This window comes from Helicoverpa armigera, chromosome 16, assembly GCF_030705265.1.
Source record: "Helicoverpa armigera isolate CAAS_96S chromosome 16, ASM3070526v1, whole genome shotgun sequence".
Taxonomy (NCBI): Eukaryota; Metazoa; Arthropoda; class Insecta; order Lepidoptera; family Noctuidae; genus Helicoverpa; species Helicoverpa armigera.
In genome coordinates this window covers 7,609,975-7,633,661 of record NC_087135.1, presented here as the reverse complement: position 1 = coordinate 7,633,661, position 23,687 = coordinate 7,609,975, and the positions used below count along the sequence as shown (strand labels likewise).

At 35.4% G+C, this 23,687-nt stretch overlaps 1 protein-coding gene across 7 annotated transcripts in view; it reads left to right on the top strand.

Annotated features, from left to right (window-relative positions):
* Spri (sprint) overlaps window positions 1-23,687 on the top strand; it is a 194,970-nt gene that overhangs the window by 100,945 nt on the left and 70,338 nt on the right. For 5 of the 7 annotated variants that reach the window (XM_064038562.1, XM_064038568.1, XM_064038566.1 and 2 more), the window contains exon 2: window positions 11,535-11,997. The exons of the other annotated variants lie outside the window; for them this stretch is intronic. In XM_064038562.1, the coding sequence (XP_063894632.1) occupies window positions 11,588-11,997 (410 nt within the window). In that variant the 5' untranslated portion in view covers window positions 11,535-11,587. The remainder of the gene's footprint in view (window positions 1-11,534; window positions 11,998-23,687) is intronic. 7 annotated transcript variants of the gene reach the window in all.

Here is a 23,687-nt window from a genome sequence, read left to right as displayed (position 1 = left end):
GCTTTTCAAATATAATTTTTCGATTACGGTAAGTACCGTCAACTGTGGCAACTTTACCGTATTTTTTACATTTATGACTATTTACCACAATATGGAGCTAGATATTTAAACTTTTATTGATTTGTTTTGTAAAGAATATGTGTCTCTTTTGGTTGAATCAATGAATTCTACTAAATCTCACATATAATCGCAAAAAAAAATAAGAATATGAGCGAGGTAAAATTGACACAAATTTGGCAACTTTACCTAGGATACAGTTTTTACTGAATGGGGGTTCAAAGTGCATGCAATGTAAAGTTGCCAAAGGTCCAGGCGATAAAAAAGCAATGTATTTTATTTTGAGGTTACCATCTTCGTTTGAGTAGCCACTACCAACACATAGGTAAAGTTGCTAACAGAAATTAAAAATTATCAAAGAAATGGCCGCTTGTCATCAGGGTTGTCGAAAAATAATACACATTTTTTTTTTTAATAATACAACTTTATTTATGAATTACTTTGCGATAAAAATTTAATTCTTATCGTAACTATAATCAAAACTAGTAAACTAGGTATTCGTTTAACAAAAGGGGTGCAAAAAAAACTTAAATTAAATCGTATAAACTTAAAAGAAATCTCTCTCAAAAATGAACAATCAAAATACCTAGGTAAGGTCATAATAATCACAGTATATAATACTATAAAATTAACTCAGTCTCTTTTTTACTATTAGTAACAGAAAAAAAAATACAAATCTTAAATTTCTCTCCAAAAAATCAATAATCAAAATACCTACTCAAGTAGGTACAGACGCCAATAACACAATGCAACAAATAGAATGGGTCAACCTATCCGAATCTGTAAAATTTTATAAATCGAACCTTCTTTTGATGTAATAAGGATGAAATTTTTTACAGATTTAGGTAAGTTCTTGTGCAGTGGCATCTGTACATAAAATAATCACAATCTAGAAAAGTGGGTAATTAAGTCTCTTTTTAACATAAAAATAAATGTAACAAAATAATCTAAAACAAATCTAAAAATCTCTTTAAAATTAATCAGCAAATTACTTAGGTAGATACATAAAATAATCATCATCTACAAAACTAATACAGTCTCTTAGTATCGTAATGGCACCTATTCGTTGAACGTATTTTATAATTATTCTTTCATAATCTGAAATTGCGTGTCGCTCATAACTTTTCAAAAAAGGCACCTAATCAAAATACACTAAGTCATCATCTTCCAAAAATACAAATTCTGTCTCTTTTTCACTTAAAGGTATCAGCTGAACTTCTTTCACAATCATTTCTTCGTCTACGGTATCAATGTCTTCTTTCTTTGGTAGAGTAAATTTTATATTATCATTTCTTCCAGATTTCTTAAAGAACGAAACCTCATATTTACCTGGTAGTTTTACAATTATTTTACCTACATAATACTGAATTTTCTTTTTAAATATATATCTCACTAATATGAAATCATTGACTTTATAGGAAGGGAAAGGAGTGTTTTGCTTGGGTTTTTGAGTACTACAACTAGCACCCAGATTCGTGTCTGAAGTCAAATTAGCAGCCGGTGGTTTATTCATCTTAGTTGTTCCAGTTTCGATCAACACCCCATGCTCAGATTTTATTGTTTTTTTAGGTATTTTGGAGCTTTGTGTATTTTTACTTTCTGTTCTAGACTTTACATTCACAATACGATCGAGTTTTATCTCTTGAAGTGCAAAAGGACCATATTTGCGTAAATCGAAATATGTCTGATTTTCTGTTGTATTTCTTATGTCCGATAAGACTGTCACTATATTTTGGTTTCCTACACTTAATTTTCTGCCATCTAAACCTCCCATAACTTCATCTTTCTTTTCTTTTTCGTTCTGGACTTTTCTATCTCCGTCTCCTTTTATGGTATCTGCAGTTTCTTCATTACTTCTATTAACGTGCTGATCTTCAATATCAATACCAACCATTGTGCTTTCATTGATGTCATGTTCTGTTTCTGTGTCTTCATCATTTCTGGGGTCATATTCTGATGAATCGTAAGAAGGTATTGTACAACTGGATTCTGAATCTGAAGAACTCTCAACGCGACGTTTGTTTCTTTTAATTGGTTTCTTTTTTTTTACATCCTTACTCAAGTTTTCGGAAAGACTCTGTACTTCTTCTCTTTCTTCCGATTCAGAGATATGTTCTTCTGTTTGGCCAGGCGTTTTCCTTTTTAAAGTGGTCTTTGGTTTAGTGCTAGATTTTTTATTAGTCGACAAGCATGACGAGATGTCGGCGCTGCAGACAGATTTGCCCGATGGAACATTTAACTTCGTGTTTTTGACTCGTTTAATTGGATTAGGATGTTTATTTTCTTTGAGATATTCTAGCAGTGTTTGATCAACGTCATATCTTATTTCTTCTTGATATTCGGGCAGTTTTTTATAAACCTCATATGGATTAAACGGGTGTATGCCAGTAGCTTTAAAACCGCTCAGCAAGTTTTGTTTTTTTATGTTAGCAGCATCCATCAATTGCTTCAGTAGAAGAGGAAAATGGGTTTTGTTTAACGATGCCTGTTTAGGATTTTCCGTCTTATATCGAAGAAGGATTTTCCTCCATTCCTTTTTCAGAGGCCCGAAGAAAGCAACGTCAAGGGGCTGCGTTAAATGAGTAGATCTAGGAGGCAAAAATATGAAACGTATTTGGTGAGCCTCGCATAATTCTATCACATCAGGATTTAAATGGCTGGATAAGTTGTCCCCTATTACTAGTTTCGGCCCTTCTAATTGTCTAGCCCATGGAATAACTATATTTGAGAACCAGTCTAAAAATACAACGGAGTCAAACCAACCGCTTTTCGAGCGGTTGTAGCGTGCCCCCTCTGGCCCATCTTTACACCACTCAGTCCATAAGTTTTCCGATTTATAAACAACGTAGAAGAACGTAGTAGTGGAGGCAGAAGTTCACCGTCAGCAGTTCCCGCAAACATTACAGATATGCAGCCCTTTGAATGATTCATGATCCTTTCGGGGTATTTTACTCCTCGTCGAAAAATGCATTTTGTGGAGCCTGGGTCATCAGAAACGTTGGTTTCGTCGTAATTCATTACATTTTTAGGTGGCACATTCTGAAGAGAAATCTCCAGATTTTCAAAATAAGCTTTGAATTCATCCAACGTCCTTTCTGCTCGCGCTTTGGTAATATTTTGAGTAGACCTGAGTGTAAGTTGGTCTCGGTGCCGCTCTAGAAAATGTTTTACCCACCAATCACCGGGAACTTGGTCATTAAATATGTAAGTCTTGTTGTTTTTTTTAAGGTAGTCATAAACGGCCAGTTTTAAGTCCAATTGTGACAATGGACATCCAAAATCACCTGCTGCTATAAGAATTTTGATAAATTTTTTTTCTTCTTCTGTAGATAGACGGAAACGCGGGCCAGGTTTGTCGGTATGCAGGTTTTTGACTCTATTTTCTATAGTTCTTCGGGGTATGCCGAATTGTTTTTCGGCTTCATAAGATGTTACATTTTTGTTCTGCACCATGTCAACAGCCAACAATAACATTTCTTGGGAGTAGTTCTTATAATTTCGCGCTCCCAGACGCCTTCTATTCCTTATTCGTTTTGGAGGCATCTCTTGAATCTAACGTCTGAAATAGGATATCAACCAAATTTGTTATCAAATATGTTACATCACAATACTTCATGAACGAACAGTAAAATTATTGATCTAAACGAAATTTTAAAAATTTTCTCGCATAATACCAGATTAATTGATAATTAAATATAAATAAATAAATAGTTATGCAAATTAAATTTGACAACCCTAGTCATAGGTAAAGTTGCCCTCATGCTGAGTTTGGTAACTTTACCTAACCAAAGGCAACATTGCCTTTTCGAATAACTCAGGAAATAGACGATTCTTAGAATTAAATCACTACGATATACCTAAATGACAATATACCAAATACTATTTAACATACGCCACTTACCTGCACTTTGATTTACTGTAGAAAACACCAATCTTTATACGGAGACTCTGCACACAAAATTGACCACATGTAACGGAAAATCTCTCTATTTTGACAGTTAACGAAGTTGCTAGCTTAAAAATCTTTTTGGGTTACCACAATTTATTACACAATCTACCAATATGTGCGAAATAACATGAACTGCCACAGACAAAATAAAAATTAGGTTGAGCTAGTATAGGGTATGCTTAGGTAAAGATACCCAAGGAAAGTAAAGTTGCCACAGTTGACGGTACACAATTTATGTAGAACAAATAATGTGAGATGTCTCTATCAGTTATTTAAATAAAAAAAATAAAAAACACTGTTTAGGATTGAGCAGTTGTTTGTTATTGTTGTTGTTGTTGCAGTTCTAGTTTTAAATATGATTTTATTCTCGATAAACACGCGTTTGTTCCACAAGCCACATCAAGTAAAATGATACTCATACAACCACGAAGTTCTAAAAGCCAAGCAAAAAATATGTAGATCTCTGATAACGATATCCGATGAAAAAAAAGGCCATGAAGTTTTTGCGCGGAGTTCGCTCTTGCGTTCAAGCTTCGAGTGCGTAATTTGGATTTCCAAGTACTTGTATTCCTTTTAAATCGATACCACTCAGCAAACACTGCGAAACGATCACTCGGAAGATTAATCACAGCTCGAGGAAAAAAGTGCGACAAATTGTTCATGTAACTTTACTCATTTGGTATCTACTGGTAACTGATAGGTCTGCCTTGGCGTTCAGAATATAAATGGAAGAAAATTCTTTAATTCTCACATGCAATCGATCTTAGGAGTTCCAATATACAACGTTTAGGGCTGATCCAGTATCAATAATAGAAATATTGAACAAGAGTCGGAAGTCTCAAGACACATTGTGGCTTTTGCCTTCCTGAGCGGAGCGTGGTCTGAATACAGATCGCGCTGTTATGATCCCCACACATTCTGAAACCCTTCACTTAGATAAAGTGTTGTTTTTTGTTCAACACTTGGAATAGTTGTCACGTGTAGACCCTTCTCTGCGGGGCACTTCGCTAAATGTTGATCTGTTTTTTCGAGCGGTTTATCCTCTATAAATTATGTAACAGGGTTTGTTTAGACTCTGTATATTACAATTTAATTGCTATTCTCTAGTATTGTATAGTCAATGTTTACAAATCTGAGGGCACGGCAGTGCCCCAGCCAAGACTCGAGCAAAACGGGCACGGCCGTACCATCTTTTCTCGAAGCGTTTCGCGGCTATTTCAGCCCCCTGTATCTTCCATGTGAACAAAGCTAAGAGTTTAAGTTTTCGATGACCAAGAGTAAGTATTAGAACAAGCTTAGTCTCAAAATTTCAAGACATTTGAATAAATAGTTTACGAGTTATGAGCGATCAAAGTTACACCATTTTGTCACTGACTCACTCACTGACCGATCATCAAAAGTCTAAGGTACTTCTAGCAAACTTAGAACCTTCAAATTTGGCACCAAGATAGGTTATTAGCTACATATAAAGGGAAAATTATAAAAACCTTAAAACTTAAAAAAAAATAGGAAACAAATTTATATTTGCGGTTTTTTAAGAACATTGTGTATGTATTTTGACTGCATTGATAACTTTGTTATTTATTTATATACAAAATGTTACTATTTGTTTTATTGTTACGTAATAAAATATACCACTATTGTTATTATGTATTAAATATACATACATATGAATAAAAAAGCTAGGTTAAAATGAAATGAATAATCATAAAATCCAGATAAAATCTTTCATATTAATGCAGTGCAATAAATACTGTATGCTCGCTCGATAGATGGCGTTGTTCTGGTCTAAATCGCGCTATGGTTTCGTTACATAGCTTAGTATAAGTAGTACTTAAAAAAAAACTAATAATTTCATGTGATAGCGCCATTTACCTCTGAAATAGATCTCTTTTATTCTAAAAGATATTCGATTCAAGAATTCGAAATGTTTTAGTTTAAAAAAATGTTGTTTACGTGCTACTTTAGGTGTAAATATTTAGTTTGTTATATATGTATTTAGTTACTTGCATGTAAGTTAATTTAATTTGTTATATACTTAGAGAAGAAAGAGACCTACAAAAAATAAATTAGATCCCACCAAAAACATTGAATGTAAAAAAAAAGCCAATCCTCTACGCAATTCCTCCACCGTAAAAAGTTTTGAGATCGCATAGAAGCCAAGTCCTGTTCAACATTATTTGTAATAATAAATAAATATTTTGTGACTATATCAATAGTTTTGTTCACATTACAATAATATTGTCTTGGCCATGAGCACAAGTTAAAAGTCGCTCCTTGAAATAATGTGTTGAATTGATAAATATATATTATGGACATGATTTTACGATTGGACTGATTGGAATTTGAGATCACCATGGACTAAACATGCGCCATAGTACATGTGCAGTTCATTGATGTTGGATGATACTCACTGTCGGTCATTTAGTAACAATCGAATAAACTAAAAGTATTTAATTATTTGATTTTAAACTTCATGTTTGACTTTCACCTCTCCAAGATATGCTGTATTATATTTGTAGTTTATTGTGCTCATGGCCAAGTCAATATTATTGTAAAGTGAACGAAACTATTGATATGGTCACAAAATATTTATTTATTATTACAAATAATGTTGAACAGGACTTGGCTTCTATGCGATCTCAAAACTTTTTACGGTGGAGGAATTGCGTAGAGGATTGGCTTTTTTTTTACATTCAATGTTTTTGGTGGGATTGCTATTTCTTTGAATTGAAAAATTAGAACTACCAGTTTTCTACACATTGAAATAGTTTTCTATATAAGCACGTGACACCCAGTTAAGTAATACGACTCATTGATACAGACTTGCGAGCTATGTCACGTACACTCGTAAAAGGTCTGGCTATCTCTAGAGCATGTCTAGGCCAAGGTTACATGTAGTTATATGACAGGTTGTTGGACTGTAACCTAATTCGTTTCAATCACTGCAAAGGCGAGATGCGCACATCCTATTGAATAATAGCTCGAGTTTGCAAAACGCCTACAAACGCTTCTAGCTTCCTACGATTAAATTGCAAGGTCCTTTTAGCAAGGTATACTGCAATTAGTATGTCTTTTCTAGCTATCTTCTTAAGCTAGTAATTCTTAAGTACCAAGTTTGCATATTCGATTAAATCTTATATGGTAAGATTAATAATCACTTTATCGCTATATTTGGTTTCGAAGGCTACTGCATTGTATTTAGTAGGGTCTCGTTTACCTTGCGAAGAAATGATTGTAAATACATTTAGAACAGGTGTAGTCAATTTGGCTTCTTCAGGTAAACAGTCAACTCCTTTTTGAGTCTCGTTTGTATGTTTACTTCGATTATTGCCACTACAGCATATTACGAAACATTATCAGAAGAATTACGGGCAGATATATTTCGCAGCCACGAGTGTGCGTAACGGCTTCAGCTAATATCCCAATCAATTACCAAATTATTAATGTGTATAATATATCCAATAAAAGCGTTGAAACGGAGCCAAGAAGTCGTTATCAATTTATTGAGCTGCAGCCTATAGATACCGACACACGTGCGTTTGTTTATGATCTACTTATATTCCTCGCTGCCGCATTCCGTGGCCCGGGTGAATCATTTCTGTTGACACGTTAACCGTATGATATGATTATTTCATGGTTTAACCTTACTCGCGTATTGCCCAATAACTTTTGTAAGCGTCTCGTTTCAGCAAAAAAATTCCAGCAAAGCATTGGGCTCTTGAAGTAAAATGTGTCTTTTTACTCCTTGGTTTTGAATTTCAAATAGCGAGCAAATTCTTGAAATAAGTGTTTGAAATGGTTACATGGTTAATATGCGACACATACATACCTGTATGTACATATCATTTTACCTATGCATTTTTTTACATGACAAACTATTAGCAGTAACAATTTCACTCTACCTATTCCTAGAAATGTTCGTTAATTTTTTACGAGGAATAACTTACTGTAATAGGCTTGACCTATCATAATAAGATAGAGGGTGAAAATAGGTTCATACACCTTTATCGACAATTTTCATCTCTAATTAATGCCATTGTATGTTCAATGTCGTTAACCGGTAAAAGTGTAGACGCACCTGCTTTGCACCTTTCCGATATCCGATCGGTTTTTACCCGCGTTTTCTAATTGGTCAAGTATTTTGTTACATGCAAGTTTTACAAAGCTCGTTACGTTATAAGCTAAGAAAAAAGTTCTAATTCTTAAAATGTACATACGTTAGTTGTACGTGAAATAATGCCTATAAGTATTTGAAATAGAAGAGTTTAATTAAATAAAAAAAAATGTTTCAGTAAGTAAGCAGATAAATTTGAATTATTTTTGTCACAGACTTTTTATATGCACTGTAAAAATACACATACCTACAATCGAATCGCGATATGAAATGTCATTTAATAATAACCCTGAAACGACACTCATGTCATAAGTTTATCTGATTTAGATCTAATAATAATAAAATAATGTGCATATAGAAAAGGTTATGTCCAATGCAACGGGTTGGATGCAAGCTTAATTTTTTATTTGTAAAAGTTGTCCTCGTAATCTTGTTTCGGCAAAGTTGAGCGTAAGTGAGAAATGAGTCTACGTTTATTTATTTATTACATAATTATATACTTTATTGATTTAAAACATGAGGAAAATAAATTGTGTATATCCTTCTACGGATACAGTAGCTTTTTACTTTCATTGATAAAAAATCTTTTTTGTTTTCAAAAGTTATCGAAAACGAAGAACAAACATTTTCTGTTTATTTTCTTAAGTTCAACTAAAACGTTACACAACAAGAAACATAAATATATATAATTCTATTTCAGTTAATTTATAATTAGTTAAGTAAATTGTAAAAAAACTTTCATAAAAAGAAATACGTTAGATTAATTAACATTTGATTAGCCTTTCAAATAAGTGAAAACGGATGTAATTAAAAATATACAATCACAAAATAATATTACATAAGAATTAAGGATTACCTACGTCACCAATTTAATTATTTGATGTTTTTTTATGAGATAGGTACTAAAACAGGTGTCCTGTATGTAAACTACCAGTAAGCTTATTATCAAAATCCCAAGTGGTTCAATTGTTATTTCATTGGAGGCGGAACGAAAACAAAAGCTTTTAATTTGTGTATAATTCTCATAGTTTACAATAGCCAAATTATACAATAGCATTGTCTGCATCTTTAAACATACAAATGTAATAATTACATCTATTGTTTTATTTACCAATGATCAGCCAAACAAAAAACTACCTTTGGCACAGGTAGACCACGCAAAAAGTTTTGTGTCAACCAACTTTGAGAAATGAAAAAAATTTGTTTAAAAGGTAATTATCCCAACTATAAATATACTAAAATCCAAATTATTTTAAGAGCTATCAAGCTCAACTATTCATCTACCAGTGATGTAACTATTCACAACAATCTTACTTCACGTCTTTCACATGAAAACACGAACGATGAGCGAGCTGTAATACCTGTTACAAAAGTTACGCATAATAATAGTAACAGTTGAATAACGTTTGCATGCTTTCAAAGGAATTATAAAAAAAGTAATAAGCATCAGAAACTTCCCGCTCCATTCAATCACTCATGACCATTACAATATCTACAAGAAATAGATACTGCTAATGTTTACATTGCGTAAGATGGAAGCGATGGGCGATAAAATCAGTGTTGCCTGCTATTTTTAATTGCCTTTTGTTTACACTTGTTGCTACTCATAAAAGCTTCTCCAGTTTCAAGTCTTACGTAAAATACCCAGGCCCTTTGAAGCTAAGATTGAAGAAATAAAATATTTCATAGAGAGCACTTTCGGCAAAGTAATTTAATTGTATTTTATGAGACAGCACATTCAAGAACAAGACCCTCGTAAATAGAGTTCTCGATTTCCATTACATAAATTAAACTGGCGGCTATATATTTAAAAGGAGTTGCAAGAAAGTAGATCTGAAGCAAGCTATCACTGTAATTTAGTGCTCAGGCTTTATAGATGGTCTTCAGATAACGCTGTTCACCGATCAATTAGGCCGAAGCGGAGGCGGCGCGAATCCGAGGTGGCTAGTCGACCGACTCACCGGCTGCCTTACGCAATGCTTATATAACCGAACGGAGATGGCGACGAACGACCGGCGCAAATTACCAGTGTCCGCACCTTACTGGGTCAAATATATCCGACGATTGACGTGACATTTATTTACGAAGCAAATTGATGTCCTTTTTTGAAAACAACTCCTTTTTATAGCAACTAGTTGATATGCACCGGGTGTCAGATAAATTACATGTGTCAGGTATATACTCGTGTTTATATTTTCCAGATTGAATAAGGATACGACTCGAATGACTTTAACTGCTTATGCTCGGTTGAGAATTACGACACGCTGAAACTTTTGAAACAGTGAAGACATAACAAATGAAATGAAACTTTAAGTAGCAAAGATATAACCAGATCTCATCGCTGGTTTCGTAAGAGGAGCATTTTAAATGCAACCGTACAAATATGGAAATCAATAACTGCAAACAAAACTTTGAAATATAAAAAACAAATAACCAACTTCACACCCTACATTTACAGCCAAATGATCCTCTAGTGTATTGCATTCATCGTAGAATGCTAGTGTTAAAAAGTACCATAATGTAGACGGTCAAGTGGGTCAAGGTAGTAAAACTAATGGAGAGTTTCCACTTTTAATGTGAATCAACGAGTACATTGAGTACAATGGACAACGGGACGCGCCTATTCGTTGCATACAACGATATACAAGGCCAATTGTTGCTATGCAGACGGGCGTATGCAGGACAATTGATGGAAAACACTGCATTTGTCATTTGTCAGAAACGAACGCTGGAAAAAAAGCAACGAATGCCAGTGTTTTTACATCGATGAATTTATTTTTAATCACAAAATACCAGACAGTGAAATCTTCATTATATTGGATCAATAGTTCAAGTTTGGAAATAGTTTCTTATGAATCACCCAATGTTTTTGTCGGTGTGGTTTAGCAAATGGTTTAGTTTAGGGAGCCGGAGGCGAAAAAACAATTCGACAGCGTTTTTGTCGCTAGTCTGCAACAATGCGTAATAGCTATGTCCGGCAGTTATTACCAAATAACGTCCTTCGCTTGAATTTCTACTTTGTCCGTAGTCTAATTTGATGGAGTTTAAATTGTCATAAAAACTACAATTAGCTTAGAGTTCTCTGAAACTATAATTGCTTTGTGTATTACAAAATGGTAAAAAAGTTCTCATTATTCCTACGTCATACGTCTATGCAGTTTAATGTGGAACATTGCGGAACTCAAATACCCATTAACCTAAATTGAACCCTATTGTTCGATGTCCTCTTCATTATGTCTTAGCTGGCATGTCACTTAGCAACCAGCTCGTTGCCAAAGCCTCAATGCTTCGATATTGATTGTCATGCAATGGCTGCCCTAAATTCAGCACGCTTTCAAGCAACTCTGTTGGTGGTGTAGTAACTAACGCTTTATTATACACCCCTAATGTAGATATTTCTTTCCTTTACAGACAAAAATGTAGATAGATCAAACGTAGGTAGCACCTACATTTATTAAAGTACGATGTCCATTGACCAGGCGTCACCACTGGTGCCGATCAAACCTCAAGTGACGCTGCAGAACAGTGCATTTATAAAGAACAGTCACAACCGGAGCAGTTTTTGTGGGGTGGCACCATCGCCGAACGGTAATGGAACGTTCAAAACTTTCGCCGTCAATCGCAAGAGTTGGAGTGGAAACGTGACTCTTCCGCTCCAGCAGTTCACGCCTGACGTGGAACCAACTCCGCTGTTGGGAACTTTTCGTTCAGGAACTGGAACGTTCCCGAGGAACCGGGAGCGGAACAATAATACTACGAACGGAATATTAACACCTAACGGGAACTCTGTTCAGACGTTCAAAGGAAATGAAGTGAGGAGGTGCGGAAGCTCCAACGGCCGACGTTACGCTGAGATCGGAAACTGGAATAAAAGGTGAGTTGTTTTGTTTAAGCGTGCGTCATATGAACACGTAGAGTTGGTATGGGACCTACTCGCACCCTCTATTGTTTGTTTGACACGTGTTCAATTGTATTCATCTAGTCCGTGCAACATTGCTATGTTGTGAAAAAAATGAAAACAGTGATTCTTGAATAACTAATGCAATCAACTCTTTTCCTAACTTTTCAAGGCAAATATGGATAAACGTACAAAAAGTCAGTTGTATAAATATAACGTACTTGCAGATCAAACACGATCCCCCAGGTAAATAAAAACATTCAAGCGTGCCGTGTTTCACTAACTTTTACTAGAGCTTTATTTTCTCCTTTTTCATCTCGAGTAATTCTGTAACAAGTTTTCCAATTTCATTCTCTCGTCGCTTTCATTTCCTCCCGTACGTAGCTTCGTTCCCTTAATATTACTTTTATTAGCTCAAAACGTTTAACAAACATTGGTTTGAGAATCTAATAAAGATTAGGTTACGTTTGCACAAAGGGTGATCGGAACTTGATTCATTTTGGTAACATCCTTCTTTATTTAATTAAGGGCTTTTATTTTCTTTGTTATAACTTCTTCTAAAATTGTATTATGCAAAAATGACAGGTCCAAAACTAATACATTGCTCAAAGTTATCTTCTTCAACTATTAAAACCAATTAATTTTTTCTACGTCTTTATAATACTTACACGTTAGCACTAATATCACTACCCGTTCCCACTCATCTTCACAATCATAAACGTTTACAGACATTAGTCCGATACTTATCCAAATGTTTACCGCATTTATCTAATCGGGATCTTCATTATCTTTTATTTCTTGCTAGTAGAAAGTTCGTCCATAATTCTCGCTCACTCAATTTGGGGCGGCCTAAGTCACTTGATAAGGCGCCCAATAATCTGGCCAGTACTTCGTCTTTTTATTAGGGGTTTATCGCGCCATGATTTCTCGTCACTAGCGATGCTATCAACTGCGCTATTTAGCGGTTCTCCCTTCAACGGCAATTTATGACCAGTGTTTACTTCGGCCTTACCAATTAACACACGCATTTGGTTGGAACCAATATTGGTCGTCGTTTTCTTAGCTGCGCGTTTGTGGTTTGCATCAGCACTTTTACTTCTGCTTGTGCTTTTGTTTTGTTTCCTTTGGTGGACTTATTTATTATTTGGTCAAGCTGGGTCAACGATGGTTCTTACATAATGACTTGAACTTTGGTATTTGTACCTACTTGGAATGAATAAATATGTGGGATTTTAAGCAGTAATACACTGACCATTGTACTTGTAGATCTTGTAATTAACTTTTACTTTCCTACAAAGTACTTGTTGTGGTTTGTTCATGTGATTCGAGATTGTTTATTCTTTGGACGTAATTTACATAAGCAGTCAAGGTTGCGTGGAATGTTTCTCAGTAATTGTCTTGATTTTCATGCTAAACTTGGAAGACACAATTAAATACGACATGGATACTTGAGCGCACATTAATTCTGATTCCATTTACGTATTTTAATTTTCATCACGAGCCTGTGTTACTTAATTTTGTAGCTGAATAAAAGACGGTCCTTTATCCTTTTGATTTATAAGACAAAGACTTTTAATCTTGCAATGCCCTCTTGGGTACTTTTTATAGCTCCGAGAAGAAGAAAACCAGCTTCTCTGGCTTCTAATTGTTTACTTGTGCAAGGTCCTGAGATAAAAACTATTGAAGCAACTTCTACAATAATAACGTCTTTTGTCCGAGTAAAAGCTCCCTGCAGACGTTGGATAATAATCTTCTTATTATATTATTATGTTAGAGGAAAATAATAATGATATTATTATTTGGAACTCGAGATTTGTTTTGCTCTCTTAGTTAATTATAAAGATAGATTACAAAGATTAGTTTGATTCGTTTAATGCTAATTCAATGACATGGTCTATCGGGGAGAGCCGACGAAAATTCGAAACAGTAGCACTCTGTTTCTTTGTGATTGCTTTTTTATCGTCATTATTTACTGCATCACTCTCAACGCACCATAAAACTATGATTTTATCATTACATTTGTTTTTATTTGGGTTTGTACAAGACTTATTAACGTTAATCCGGTTACTCATGCCTCAAGCGTAGGTAAAGGAAACCAAAATTACTCCGTAGAACGTTTAAAGAAGCTCGTTTCTAATAGAAAAAGTGTCTGTTGGGCCTGCAATCATTCCGAGGGTCCCTCGAAGACGGTAATTTAGTCCAATTACGTACACCACGACTTTCACTTGTGGATCAGTGTTTGTAACCCGTACTAAATCTCCCTTAACAAATTGAAAAAACTAAGTCGGATTCATTCGGATACCGTTTCTCTGCCTTCCTCGGCCACATGTACTAGCGCGGTTAATGACTACCTTTGTGAACTTTTCCAATTATGGTACGGTGTTCTAGATCTAGTTTTGTGTTATAATGACGGGTAATTGCGACATTGCAGGTTAATTTTTATCGTTGCTAACGTTTGTAGCTTCATGTTTGTGTCAGTAAATATTGTTGGTATTTTATATATATATGTTTTATAGCCTGTAGCGACTTTTAACACATCATCGTTTAAGAGAGAGTTTGCTTTATTATTATTTCAAAAGTAAGAACATAACAAAAGACCCTCACCAAGACAACAAAACCTTTGTCTCATAAATAACTGTTGCCGGCCACAAATAAATACCAGCTGAGACACATCAATTGAACAACACGTTACCACAGATTGGCGCATATTGATTACCACTTCAAATAGATGGTTGCATGCGTCATTTCGTAACTGCCGTGCAGCCGCCGCATGACTGATGGCCGTCTGAGCTCCGCTTGGAAATTGACAACTGAAGTGATGGTGCGACGATCAACAGTGAAAGCAAAACGACTATGGAGTCATGTGCTGGTCGTTATGGTATTTTAGTGTGCTAATTATGTCCTTTAACCTTTTTATGAGTATTGGAGAATTAGAGTCAGGATATGTTGGGGTTGTATCAAAACTCGCTTTCGTTTAGCTTGTATAAATCAACAGTTGGCAATTCTCCCAAATTGCCAATTCTTTATCATTAGCCAATATTTACCACAATTAACCTGTTCTGTAACTGTAAGTGTAACTGTTTATTATTTAACTATGTAAAATATTTTAATTTTGTTTATATGGTGGAAAAGATTTTCTCATCTACATAACAGACTGCAATATCAATACCACCATGTAATCAGTGACCACCCATCCGATAGTCATCCATGTAAAACTGAAACCATTTGGCCCTTAGTTGATTGAGCGTCAATCAACGGTGAAAGCGAAATAATTAAAGCGGTTGCATTGAGCAGAATAGTGACGTTACTGGCTTTTAGTCGAGTATTTAATATGCAAATAATGTGCATGTAATTGCTCGGAAGGGTTACCTGATAGTGTGCATTAGATTGCAGCTTGCGAGTCGATTAAGTAAGTAGAGAGAGGACTTTCACGTGAATTTACATTCTGAAGTGATAATTTCGTAGATATTGGTTCTACTTTAACGAACGGAGTCGATAATGAATTTTAGACATTTAAATGTTAAAAGCCGGTTTCTTAAATAACTATTCAATGCTGCACATTATTCAAAAGCCAAAATAAACACTTTAATGAAGTGTTTTTAAATTACTAGATCTAATAAAACTCTTTTAAGTTTATTAAACTCAGTATTGAAATTCCCGTAAACATTTTATTATTTAACTGGTTGATAAAAATACTATCGAAAAACTCTCCAACACTGCGTGTATCTATAAAGTTATTGCCTGTGTACGAGCCATAAAACGAAATCACTCGTGCAAGACGCTGCACTTACTTACGTCACAACCACACTGGGACATTTATTCTCTTTATTGATTCCATAAAATACACATTACGAACCGATTACGTAAATCTTCAACTGTTGCAACTCGGCTTTAATTATTAATTTCGTTGACAATGCAATTTAATTGGGTTTTTATGCCGACTGCTCACGATAAAAATCTTAAGGTTAATTTATTTTTAGTTAAAGTAATTCAGACAAATTGAAATTTATTTTTTATGTGCCACCCCGCGTAAATGGCGTAACCTACGTGAGCACGCATAGTAAAAGTAAAATTCCAATATTTTATGATCAGTAAAAGTAAAATATGGATCTACGACGTAATTGTAAAGCACGGTTACTTAATAATACTGGTTCAATAACTAATGACAACATAATCAATGTATATTTATTGAGCCAGCAGTTTTTACTGTAATAAGTGTAATAACCGACAGCTGTACGTAAAACTCGTAGAAATAAAAATAAAACTTTACACATGGATGCACCTCAAAGAAAGCGAAAATAGTCACGCTTCAGAACTAATATTATTTTACATCCAGTTCGGTGAAAGCTACAAAAATAAACTACAATATTGAAAATATTTTCTTCTATGACAAAAAACTTTAAATACTTCGAGAGAAAGCCTACAATGGGCTCGAATATTATTTTCCTGAACGCCATGCTCTTGCTCGAGGACAAAAGCCGAAGGGAAAATAATTCTCTCCCGTTGAGACAGGTCATCTCACACTATTGTGAAAGGATTTGAAAGACCCTTTTCACAGCTCCCAAAGCTATTAGGCATTTTTGTAGACACAATATTGGATCCTGAAGATTCATTTTCGCACATTTTGCCTTGACGGTTAGGCTAAAAATAAGTAAATTAAAAAGAAGCTTATAAGCTCAATTATACGCACAATAATATAAATAAAGCGCTTTAGGAAGACACAAATAGCATAAAGGAACGCAAATATTTGTTCAACCCTCAAATCCGAAATCACTGTATTTACAACAATTTACTTACATATTCTCAAACGCAAAACCTCTGTCAATAGAAAGATCCAAAGATCCAAAATCAACACCTGTCAGCATGTTTGCGTAGTAAATGATGTTGCAAATATCCCAATTCGAGGCTCGGTCCCTTATATTGAATATTCGAGTATCTTGGACTCATTACGTATTCGGGACGCGTGGCGGGGCATAAATATCCCTTGTCGTTCTCATTACAATAACTTGGTGCGTACGTCCCCTGGTTGCAACGGATGCCGCATCTCTTGGGATGTCACTCACATAATGGAATTCTAGACCGATTTCCCTGGTAATTATTTAATGCGGTCTCGGTTGAGGTCGCTCGATGGCAGGAAAGTTAATTATTTGTTTGGTGATCTATTTTCTCGTGGGTCTTCACACATCTTAGCTACATAGTTTAGATAGTAAAAATCTAAAACGTTAATAAATACTCGTAATAAAACAAGTTTATCCTACTCGTAAAATATAAGCTTTAATTTACTTTAATTCAGTCCTCTCCAATAACTTCTGAAGCGTAAGCCTTCCATTATGCCAATTCCATACATGTAAGTTTGGAGCTCAAACTCGATGTATGTGTTGGAAAGTCGATGCAGCCGAAAGGCACGGTCTGGCGAGCACGACTGTTCCGACCATCCCGTTTGGACGTGTTGCCGATACCAAGCAACCCCTCCTACACCGCACCGACTGCACCACACGGCGCGGACCAGTGAAACTGCCCGTGCGTACATCGCCCGTTTGTTATGCTAATTGAAGCTGCTGATTTGCACAATAAAACAACTCACATGGACCACTCCACGGCTTTAACGAGCCTCAACGCCTCTATGATACATTTTCGAGTCGCATTCCATTCATTGCTCTTTTTGTTTCAACATTATGTACCGATTGTGGCTAAAGTTACGCAATGAAACCCATTTAAAGTATCGAGTTATTCAGCAGTTTTTCCTCGTGACTTTTGTGTTAACATGCTGTAATTATTCGATTGTATTAAACGTTAATTGGGCCGAAGATAGTACCTCGTAGAAACGAACATAGGTTTGTTTACATGATTGTTCACGTGATTCAGCAATTGTTTGCATCAATTATGTGTTCGTGATACTTTCTACTTACGAGCATTGTTGGAACGCTTAGAGTACCGTTATTGGGAATCTATTGTGAATATTGGAGTATTAGGAATGCCAATAACTGAGCCGTGGATAATTTGACATTCTCACATCAGCAATCTTGAAAGAGATCACGAATGTAAATTATTAGAAACTTATTTGGTATTTGCATTAATATGTTATAATTTGTAATGGATCTGTCTCGCAATAGAGATACTTAAGTATGTCACGAATAAAAACGATGTAATTTGTTTACTGATGACCGAATTCCAGTCATGCCTTGGCCCATTAAAAGGCAATGTTCCAATTGAGTAAAGGACAGTTGCGTGACATTAGCGAAATCATTTGTGCCTCAGTGTGCATCGACTCGGCTATTGGCGCCGCCACTAATTGTTCCAAAGTGGCCATTTAACACTACTTATGAATGGCCACTCTGCGTATTTAATGTTTCATGCTGTTCTATTTCATAAGCCCTATTAGCATTCTTAGCCTCGCTAGCTTCGTGTTAACGGTCAACAAGATTTAGTTTGAACTTAACATTTCTACAATTATATTTAAGTACAACCATACATTTTAATTCTATTCTTTATGTATCCGTGTCGTGTTTTACGCGACTGTGGAATGATGTCAAGTGTCAGGCTGCTACTGGCCGGTTCGTTAACAACGAGTGCTGTGGATCGTTAGTGACGCTTGATGATTCCAACAGTATACTCTAGCGAACATTAATTGCAATGTTTTTTTTACTATGTTGTTCAGAATTATTTTTCCCGTTTCTGTCTAATGAATGGTCTTTAAGGTCTTGTGCATCTACCCGATTGATTATAAGTCCACCCACACTGAAGCTAAGAAAGTGGGGAAACCAATCGCCGCGTCTGAGTCACTCGTCACTTCCACGCATTTGTACGGATTCTTTAACCCTGTCTGTCTGAATGCTGACTGTGACTCATCACAACAAACAATTTCTGTGCCAACGCATTTTATAATGGATTTAACTACTGTGTGATAATTTTTCGAGCAATGCTAACGGCTTGAGTTATTGTTCATGTACACAATAACTTGACCTATTTACGATCTTTTTTGTCTATGTAATCATTTATGTGTATTGGATATAGCAAGAAATCTTGACATCAAACGCACGTGAGTGTATTACACCGATGACATAATCTTTTGAAGATTTCTTGCAAAAGTTCTGGCAATTTCTGTGCTACTTTCCTAAACTCATCTGCAAACATAATCAAGATAATCTCATGCATGTATGGAGATATAAACAGACGCAGATATGACTGTTTATCATTCAACCCAAGATCTAAAAGTCGAATGAGGAACAGGTTGTTCCGGTGTTCACAAGAGTCGTTCAACAGGAACCTCGTTACTATTTATGTTTTCGTCATTAATTCTAACGTTTATTACTGCTAATTTATGTAATCTTTAGCCGGGTCAGTGACCTCAGGTAAGTGAGGATTGCTTAACAACTGGCTGACTATAATTTGCTTATTGAGCATTACCAAACGGTATTAAACGATATTTTATTCATATAAGCTATTAAATTAGAGGAGAATGTAACATTAATTATTCTGAATTTGATATCAGAGCTTTCATCAACGTTTACATAAACACATCGGTCCACAATAAAACAGTATCGGATGTAGATTAAACAGACGTGCAGATAGGTCTATTATGTCATAACCAACAGTGCAGGTCAATCAAAAGATAAAGGCCTGGGGCGTGAACCGCTGCGGGCATTAATTAAGACCGATATAAGCGGATTGACGGTGAACAGATTATGCAACGTTGTCTGTTCTGTACCTGTACTTAGGTTTGTCGTGATGTATGCAGATTTTATTGGATCTGTGATTGCCGTCTGTCGCGGTTTCATCGCAAAAATGGAAATTAGTGTTACAACCTTGTCTGGCTATTATGTTTTTATGCTTCTGTTTTAACGAATAACCGTTCTGTTTTTATCTGTCTTACTTATAGCTGTAAATATTTCGATAGTTTTGACAAACGTCGTGTTTTTATATCATTATCAAGTTAAACGAGCGTGTAATTTAAAAATTAGCTCTAGGCTGAAAATGCTTTGAATTTCTTTCGAGTATCTGTTGGCATATTTTTCTCAGAATTGAGTCAAGCTTTTGAAACGGTACCTTGCATTATTACGCTGTTTGCGAAACGTAACATTTATATCTTGAGTTATTTATATCTTTACTGTTACCTAATGTTGGATGACCATTAACATTCGTCCGTCCATCAACTCGATATCAGTTTATTAAGCTTTCTATTGCATAACGCGGAAACCGCTCAGGATTAACTTGTATCGTTAACATTTATCAAAACGTTCATTTCCTGGATTAATGCTTTGAGTATTTCGCAAGCATTAGTCATTTTATTGAGATACTTGCATGGATTTAATGGGAATACTGAGATATAAACCTAACCTCTCATTATTGGGAAACTATTTCAAAATATTTAAGTTGTTGTCTAGATTTAAAAATAAAAGTTACCTTTTACTGCCCCTTTACACAAGATAGGCTCTCTTTTGACAGACAGGAGGATAGAGTATATAGTTATAATTTGGGTCGATTAAACCGGTAGTACCTTCGATGTTTGGATCAATTTATCTATTGAATACAATGTAAAGTACCTACCTATACAATGTGTGTAGTTTTTGTACTAAAATCCTAAACCGATTTAGTCGTCTACCATTGTAACCGCATCCACATACGGAACGTGTTCCAAATAATCAATCAAGTACATACGCGTATCTCACTCGGGCTGTTAGGCCGGCACATCAAATTCCGCAGTTATTGAATCAGTCCTTGTTTGCATACACTTCAATTTATCGTCAATTTTGTCAGAGGATTGGCAACAGCGAGTACTCTCGCTTATTGTCGAACTATCTCGTCTGTCTAGGAATTTTGCATGGCAAAGGATGTCTTTATTTACCGTACAACTTCATTAGCGCCTACAATGGCTGCCTTCATTAAAGCCGTTGATACAAAATCGATAATGTGCTTCGGAAATGAGCGTTAATATTCATCGATGGAGAAAATATTAATGCGCTTACGAAGATGATTAAAATGTTTTTAATTAAGTTGCGTAATTGATTTAAGTGTTAATAGTGAAAGTTATGTAAAAGTATCAGAGATACAGTATCCACTTATGAAGCTCCACATATAACGACTTATAAGTAAACCTGCATTTTTTAGGGACAGGTATGTAATAAATGAAATATAAACGAACCTCAAGCTCAATTCTTAAAATATTAAAAACAGGGAAGTAACAAAATCAAAGCAAATTGTAGTTTACAGATGCACATCTTAATCAAGTCCCTAATTAATTGAATCGAATGACTAACACTAGCAGCAATTTCATGAATGAACCTCAAACGATAGATAACCCTTAGAAAGCCAAAGCGTATAACCAATTAATTGTAAATACACATCCATTTATAGATAGTGCATTATTGAAAGCAGCAGTGTAGCAATTATTATCTGCGCTTTCCAGTCCACTGAGCTACAACTTTAGTGGGCACATGTCTACATGCACATTACACCTAGACATTAATAACGTTGGAATGAAGAGACTGCACTAATTTAATTTACCATGCAACGCCATAATTCTCCTTTGGTAAGTGACATGATAAATTCGTTTAGTCGCGGGCCGTCATTATAGATTGTCTTTTTTCTTTTGTTTTTGAGTACAAGGGGTAACATTATGTTTACAATTTGCATGGATTTGAACAAAATCTGACCTTTGACAAAAGTGTTTGTTAGCTTTAGCAAAAAGATCTGAGAAAGGAAACTTTATATAAATTAAGGCCGATCTTTTGGCTTGCTTCAAAACAAAATCAGAATATTAAACAGCCTTTGTTTAAGTAATTAATTAGTTCAACAATAAATTGATTCTCTCGTAAAACAATAACTGGTTTTTGCTACCAGTCGGGAACTTTCCTTTATCCAATCTCCTTAGATGCTCGAAGGGCTAATTTTTGTAAGACGATCGAATTACCGACGAGCCTTTCAACTTCAATTTGGTAGGTAATTTGTTTAAAAAATAATCAGTTTTTATGCTAGCCAACTCATTTTGTTCTTTGATAGATTTTTATCACGCTGTATTTACCTTTTTGCGAACCATGAAAATAAATTGAGTCAGAAGGTATCAGATTTTAAAATCTCTGCAAACCATTTTGATATTTTATTTATAAAATGTCCTATAACGTCATTACTATACGCCTACGAGCTGTTATCGTTGATATAAAATCTGTTCGCAACAAAAATACAGAAAAATCGATGAAACTAAAAGCAGAATGGCAAATAACAGATACCGGAGCATTCGCAATAAAAGCATTGCATTGGTAGTGCCTGGGGCAAAGCCGATCAGCCCCAACTCTATAGTCCATTCAGTCTAAACACCCACAACTTAAAGTCTAGTTTATTGCAGAATAGCTCTCCCTAGTTTCACAATCTGTATTAGGTTACCGAACGCCCTCGGCTTCGCTACTGTAAAGCTTTATATTTCGTATATGTTTTTTGTTGTCTGAAATTTAATCGGAAACCCATTTCGTAGCTCTATTTGAATACCAGCTGCCATTATTTAGTCTGGCATATTTTTTCTGGGTAATTCCCTGTTTTGGGAATTCGATGGTATTATTTTAGTTACATGTCTATTAATCAATGTCTACGTAGAATTAACGTTTGATTAATTAACAGCTCCAAAACAACATTGCGACATGGTCGGCATTCAGCTCATTTGACCGGAGTCGACCGTAGGGACTAGAATGTCACGCCAGGCGCGTAACTTTCCCGCGCTCGCCCGCATAGATTGACAGATAAAACCGTTCTATTTCAATCTCACATCTTTCGTTTCTGGAACCAAACGAGAATGAAATCAGTTAACCCAATTTCGAAAATTAATGAAAACCACCCGATATCTTGGTGATTATTTAATTAAAACAGATGTTCGCATTTGTTACAAAACTTCCGTCCGTTAACCCACATTGATTCTGTAAAATCAGTTGTGGTTGAAATTTTGCCGTCTGAATCAGTAAAGGGGCTTTGCTAAGGTGATTAACAGTAACTACCCATAAAGGTGCCTCCCCACGTCCGGTCACTAGTATCACATAACCGCACTCGAGTACTGTACTGATTGACAGCTATATTCCCTCGACAACCCTAATTGTCTGGCCACCCTCGTATTACGGGGAATTTAATAAACACAGCCCTGCAATGCACACACTTTAACCACGTTGTTTGGATTATGCACATTGAATATCGAATAGTGATTGAAATTGCGATACGGATTGAGCCGACATACCTGCGCTACGTAAAATACAAATAAGCACTTCAGAGTATCGCCGCTTATGTGTAACACCTACTTATAACTACATAAACGGAGATACAAATGATCAGGATATGGCTGCTTGGACCAAATACAAAGATTGCGATTTGCATGCGCAGGTAGACATCAAGACAGGTGGTAAAAAACGCCAGGTGTGCCGATTTTGGCCAAACTTGAATTTATACCTATAGATACAGTTGCCGACTGGTACAAGATTGGACGGAAAATGATTAAGAAGCACCTTTCATATTGTTTCAAAAGTGAACCAAAGCCGGAGGCTAAACGTTTTGCACCTAAAAAAGAACATGATCATGCATAGTCAATTTGCAGGGCGTTTGCAGGAGCACTTACATTTTTATTTTGTTTTGTATTTAGTTTATAACGAGGTTTATCTGGTTTAAAGTTAATAAATCATAATGAACCAATT